Source organism: Cherax quadricarinatus, chromosome 6 (genome assembly GCF_038502225.1).
Source record: "Cherax quadricarinatus isolate ZL_2023a chromosome 6, ASM3850222v1, whole genome shotgun sequence".
NCBI lineage: Eukaryota > Metazoa > Arthropoda > Malacostraca > Decapoda > Parastacidae > Cherax > Cherax quadricarinatus.
In genome coordinates this window covers 48765374-48772873 of record NC_091297.1, presented here as the reverse complement: position 1 = coordinate 48772873, position 7500 = coordinate 48765374, and the positions used below count along the sequence as shown (strand labels likewise).

At 37.5% G+C, this 7500-nt stretch overlaps 1 protein-coding gene across 1 annotated transcript in view; it reads left to right on the top strand.

Annotated features, from left to right (window-relative positions):
* Nucleotides 1-7500, top strand: part of LOC128689014 (protein O-linked-mannose beta-1,2-N-acetylglucosaminyltransferase 1-like) — a 218508-nt gene that overhangs the window by 21251 nt on the left and 189757 nt on the right. Inside the window, exons 8-10 of the mRNA XM_070079493.1 lie at nt 886-956; nt 3956-4060; nt 7088-7156. Coding sequence (XP_069935594.1) covers nt 886-956; nt 3956-4060; nt 7088-7156 — 245 coding nt within the window. The remainder of the gene's footprint in view (nt 1-885; nt 957-3955; nt 4061-7087; nt 7157-7500) is intronic.

Here is a 7500-nt window from a genome sequence, read left to right as displayed (position 1 = left end):
TATGTCGAGCCGAATAGGCAGAATTTGCGATCTTGGCTTAAATAGCAACGCTCATCTTGCCATATAGGACAAGTGAAAATTTGTGTATGCAATAATTTCGCCAAAATCATTCTGAACCTAACGAAAAAAATATATTTCACTGTGTTTGTTTAGTATTAAATTATTGTAAATAAATCTAAAATATATTTAGTTGGGTTACGCTAAAATAAATTGTTTTTGTTATAATAAGGTTAGGTAAGTTTTCTAAGATTCTTTTGGAGCAAAATTAAATTTTTTTACATTAACATTAATGAAAAAAATATATCTTTAATCGTATAAGAGAAAATTTTCGAAAGGGCTTAATTTTAAATGAGTTCTTGCTAACTGACCAGTTTTACATATTCGGCACTACATATATATATATATATATATATATATATATATATATATATATATATATATATATATATATATATATATATATATATATATATATATATATATATATATATATATATATAAAGACTCTGGTTTGTAGAACTTTTATAAGAGCAAAATATTGGTAATACAGACTAAAGCAAAACGTTGTTAGTATTGTGATGAATGTGGAATCACGGTGCAGAAACACACTCTGTCTTGAACTGAACGACGACATGAAACACGTAGGAAGGGGACTTTGCCCGAATCACTGTTAATAGTATTTTTTTCTATCATATACTTCTAAGTTACAGTAAAGTTATCAAGGAGAACTATTACTTACTGATAGACTGTCAGAACTTTCATTTATCTCAACAATAACAACCATTTAACAACAATGTATTTAAATACTGTGATTATTTTAAACAACAAATAGCGCACATTAGTCTATTAGTGAATGATTCCTTTGTTAACTACGTCCCTTCTCAGCCGGAGATCAAGATGAATGAGACCATTCCTGTGGCTATGCTCACTGCAATCAAGCCCTTCAATTTTTACAGGTGGGTAAACCTCCTGCTAAACATATATATATATATATATATATATATATATATATATATATATATATATATATATATATATATATATATATATATATATATATATATATATATATATATATATACATATATATATCTCAATAACAACACTGAGACTAGACGAGGATTCGAACCCATGTCGTTTTGGCCTGCCTCCTTTAGAGCGAAAATCACACATGACGCTCTAACCCATGGGACCATGCAATCCTACAAGAATGAAATTAGCTCAGAAGCACCCACACCACCGTATGTCCTCGGATCATGGTAAATCACCTAGCTCCACTTGGGTGCGTGACTCAAGTACGACTGCGTGGTCCCGTGGGTTAGAGTTTCATGTGTGATTTTCGCTCACCCTGAGGTGGGCCATAACGACATGGGTTCGAATCCTTGGCTAGTAGCTGTGTTGTTATTTTTTAATGCCACTTGTTCGTGGTTTTATATATATATATATATATATATATATATATATATATATATATATATATATATATATATATATATATATTTATATATATATATATATATATATATATATATATATATATATATATTAACCAAATATCGCAAACCAAGCGATACAAGATGCAAAACAACCATGGGGGAAGTAGAATGACAGCTCTAGACATTTCGTGTTGCAATCAACACATCATCAGGAGCTTGCAAAATTGCAGAAAAGAGGAGGATGTCCATGCAAATAACGTTCCCAGAGGACCTCCTTTACTGGAGTGAGTGAGTGAGGGAGGGTGAAAGGAGAGGGTACCGGATGTGACCAGGCACAACAGTGCCCATAGCCAGAAAGATGAATATTATAGCATTAGAAAAAAACCCACAAGCATTGATATTGTAACAGCCTAAACGAAATTAATGTGGCAATAATAAAAAATTCGGTCATATTCCGTTATGATATCAATAACTTTAAATATATTGTCAGTGATACAGAAGCCTCTGGTAATTATATCCTTGATGGGACAAGGTTTCCCTTTAAATTACAAGACAAAACAGTACCATATATAGGGAAGACTTCTAAATTATGTAAAGGAAACTGGGCTCATTAAAATAAGCTCATAAAGGGGAGAACTCTGCAATAACAGGAAAGCTGGTCACAGATATTCATCCCACATAATTCTGAGGCAAATTCAGGTTCAACCTTCAGAAACTGCATGAAAAAGTATGGGCCTTAATGTAGTGCAACACTGAGGAATTAGGGCCTATATTTTTTCCTGCAGTTTCTGAAGGTTGAACCAGAGTTTGCCTCAGAATTATGTGGGATGAATATCTGTGACCAGCTTTCCTGTTATTGCAGAGTTCTCCCCCTTTAATAAGTTTATTTTAAAGAGCCCGGTTTCCTTTACATAACTTTTTAGAAATCTTCCCTATATATAGTACTGTTTTCTTTTGAAATTTAATGGGACACCTTGTCCAGTGGAGGATATAATTGCCAGTGACTTCTATATCTACATATTTAAAGTTATTGATATCATAACGGAATATGACTGAATTTTTTATTATTGCCACATTAATTTCGTTTAGGCTGTTACAATATCAATGCTTGTGGGTTTTTTTCTAATGCTATAATATTCATCTTTCTGGCTATGGGCACTGTTGTGCCTGGTCACATCCGGTACCCTCTCCTTTCACCCTCCCTCACTCACTCACTCCAGTAAAGGAGGTCCTCTGGGAACGTTATTTGCATGGACATCCTCCTTTTCTCTGCAGTTTTGAAAGCTCCTGATGATGTGTTGATTGCAACACGAAATGTCTAGAGCTGTCATTCTACTTCCCCTGTGTTTTTTTTTGTATATATATATATATATACATATATATATATATATAAATATATATATATATATATATATATATATATATATATATATATATATATATATATATATATATATATATATATATATACATATATATATATAAATATATATATATATATATATATATATATATATATATATATATATATATATATATATATATATATACATATATATATATATATATATATATATATATACATATATATATATATATATATATATATATTTATATATATATATGTATATATATATATATATATATATATATATATATATATATATATATATATATATATATATATATATATATATATATATATATATATATATATATATATATATATATATATATATATATATATATATATATATATATATATATATATATATATAAATGGACGAAGCTGAAAGAGGCGGGTATATACAGAGAAAAATGACAGTCAGCAGCCCTGCTGGCTGGGAAGGTTAAGTTAATTTTGTTGTAACACATATTTTTCTCACTTGATTTAAGGTTATAAGGGAACTATGAGCCTGATTTTAGATTTAAGCTTAAAAATTATCATAAAGCCCAAAAAATTATCTGCATTTATTGCACCTCAAGAATAATTACTTCATTAATGAATGAATTTTAGGCGGGAACTGTGTGCAGAAATCGTATATTTAATCCCTCGAACGGGCTTAAACCTATGAATTTATTTTCTAATTTGTAAATTTGTAATTTTTTTTAATGCTTAATAATATTCTGGGCTGGAATACAGACCTTTGTATTCCGTATTTATAGTTATTTTAGAAGTGAGTTATAATTTTTATTATGTGTAAGAGAATGCACTACAGCAGTAAGGGTCATGCAGCACTTGCTAGGTAATCATGTTTGATCCAAGGAAGAGGAGGGTGACTTAAATGCAGAATGCATGTGTTTTCCGTGGCTCGGATGTTCGCTGAATGTGTTGTCTGGGAATGACAGATGAACCAACAGTTGTGCGTCTCTCACGTATACAGGTTTCGCCCATTAGGGGCTTCTTCACTCTGGAGTGGTGGGAGAAACGTAGCTTCAGTAAATGTCTTAATTCCCGCACCCCTCATTTTTACATATTGTCGGTGATAATAACTAGTGTGGCTCCTGCTCACCCTCAGACAGTTACTGAACCTGCTGGAGACTCCTGGAGCTTCCCAGACCCCCATCCTGGTGATGGTTGATGGCTATCATGAGGAGGTCATACAGCTTGCTCGCCTCTTCAGGTACGTCATGCATCACGCTCCTCGCCTCTCTCATCAACTAATGAATATGATAACAGTAAGGACTGAATATGATAACAGTAAGGACTGAATATGATAACAGTAAGGACTGAATATGACAACAGTAAGCCACATGTGGAAGAGTTAAGTATCTTTACCTACCTCTTCCACTTACTAATGAACTACTCGGGATTGCCTATTTGGAATTTCCTAATTGTATTTACGGGAGTAGAGTCATGCGCGAGGTGTCCACTCCTCATTGTTACCGGTTCTTAATTTTGCTATCAAGAATATTGGTTGAAACACCTACTGTCTTCTGGTTCTCACTCCACTACTCTACGTTTCTTAGAAATATTAAATAAACAGTTTGGTGGGGAACTTACTTGGAGTAAGCATTCTTCAGTGATGGTGTCAGTGTGATGATCACTCTACCAGTGATGGTGTCAGTGTGATGATCACTCTACCAGTGATGGTGTCAGTGTGATGATCACTCTACCAGTGATGGTGTCAGTGTGATGATCACTCTACCAGTGATGGTGTCAGTGTGATGATCACTCTACCAGTGATGGTGTCAGTGTGATGATCACACACTACCAGTGATGGTGTCAGTGTGATGATCACACACTACCAGTGATGGTGTCAGTGTGATGATCACTCTACCAGTGATGGTGTCAGTGTGATGATCACTCTACCAGTGATGGTGTCAGTGTGATGATCACACACTACCAGTGATGGTGTCAGTGTGATGATCACACACTACCAGTGATGGTGTCAGTGTGATGATCACACACTACCAGTGATGGTGTCAGTGTGATGATCACTCTACCAGTGATGGTGTCAGTGTGATGATCACACACTACCAGTGATAGTGTCAGTGTGATGATCACACACTACCATTGATGGTGTCAGTGTGATGATCACACACTACCAGTGATGGTGTCAGTGTGATGATCACACACTACCAGTGATGGTGTCAGTGTGATGATCACACACTACCAGTGATGGTGTCAGTGTGATGATCACACACTACCAGTGATGGTGTCAGTGTGATGATCACTCTACCAGTGATGGTGTCAGTGTGATGATCACACACTACCAGTGATGGTGTCAGTGTGATGATCACTCTACCATTGATGGTGTCAATGTGATGATCACACAATACCAGTGATGGTGTCAGTGTGATGATAACACAATACCAGTGATGGTGTCAATGTAATCACACACTACTAGTGATAGTGTCAGTGTGATCACATACTACCAGTGATGGTATCAGTGTGATCACATACTACCAGTGATGGTGTCAGTGTGATGATCACACACTACTAGTGATAGTGTCAGTGTGATCACATACTACCAGTGATGGTGTCAGTGTGATCACATACTACCAGTGATGGTATCAGTGTGATCACATACTACCAGTGATAATGTCAGTGTGATGATCACACACTACCAGTGATGGTGTCAGTCTGATCACATACTACCAGTGATGGTGTCAGTGTGATCACATACTACCAGTGATAGTGTCAGTGTGATCACATACTACCAGTGATGGTGTCAGTGTGGTCACACACTACCAGTGATAGTGTCAGTGTGATCACATACTACCAGTGATAGTGTCAGTGTGATCACATACTACCAGTGATGGTGTCAGTGTGGTCACATACTACCAGTGATGGTGTCAGTGTGATCACACACTACCAGTGATAGTGTCAGTGTGATCACATACTACCAGTGATGGTATCAGTGTGATCACACACTACCAGTGATAGTGTCAGTGTGATCACATACTACCAGTGATGGTGTCAGTGTGGTCACATACTACCAGTGATGGTGTCAGTGTGATCACATACTACCAGTGATGGTGTCAGTGTGATCACACACTACCAGTGATAGTGTCAGTGTGATCACATACTACCAGTGATGGTGTCAGTGTGATCACACACTACCAGTGATAGTGTCAGTGTGATCACATACTACCAGTGATAGTGTCAGTGTGATCACATACTACCAGTGATGGTGTCAGTGTGATCACATACTACCAGTGATGGTGTCAGTGTGGTCACATACTACCAGTGATGGTGTCAGTGTGATCACATACTACCAGTGATGGTGTCAGTGTGGTCACATACTACCAGTGATGGTGTCAGTGTGGTCACACACTACCAGTGATGGTATCAGTGTGATCACACACTACCAGTGATAGTGTCAGTGTGATGATCACACACTACCAGTGATGGTGTCAGTGTGATGATCACACACTACCAGTGATGGTGTCAGTGTGATGATCACTCTACCAGTGATGGTGTCAGTGTGATCACATACTACCAGTGATGGTGTCAGTGTGATGATCACACACTACCAGTGATGGTGTCAGTGTGATCACATACTACCAGTGATGGTGTCAGTGTGATCACATACTACCAGTGATGGTGTCAGTGTGATCACATACTACCAGTGATGGTGTCAGTGTGATGATCACACACTACCAGTGATGGTGTCAGTGTGATCACACACTACCAGTGATGGTGTCAGTGTGATCACATACTACCAGTGATGGTGTCAGTGTGATCACATACTACCAGTGATGGTATCAGTGTGATCACACACTACCAGTGACAATGTCAGTGTGGTCACATACTACCAGTGATGGTATCAGTGTGATCACATACTACCAGTGATGGTGTCAGTGTGGTCACATACTACCAGTGATGGTATCAGTGTGATCACATACTACCAGTGATGGTGTCAGTGTGGTCACATACTACCAGTGATGGTATCAGTGTGATCACATACTACCAGTGATGGTGTCAGTGCGATAATCACACACTACCAGTGATGGTGTCAGTGTGATCACATACTACCAGTGATGGTGTCAGTCTGATCACATACTACCAGTGATGGTGTCAGTGTGATCACATACTACCAGTGATGGTGTCAGTGCGATAATCACACACTACCAGTGATGGTGTCAGTGCGATAATCACACACTACCAGTGATGGTGTCAGTGTGATGAGTTCTTCATCCTGCAGACTGGACGTTCTGGTACACCGGCCGCAGGGCGAGGCGGGATCTTCTACGCTTCTCAACATGCATTTCAGGTACTCCTCCTCCATGTTTACTTTCTTTGATGCCTTTGATTATGTTCAGTTCTGTTATATAGTAACTGGGTTGCACTGTACTTTATACAGTGACTATGATGTTTACCACGATTACCCTTCCGTTACAGAAACCCAACTCATTCCTTCTGACGCTCTTACCCTGCTATTTCTAGCACATTCAGCCTCTGCTCCTAGCACTTTCAACCCAGTTCTTCCCAACACTGCAACTTCTCCTTTCTAGCAAAATAATCTTTCCCTTCTTTTCTCGTGTTAAAACTGACGATCTCAAACTGGTGGTGACGGCGTTGCGGCGGTGCCTGCGTTGCGGTGGTGCCTGTGTCGCG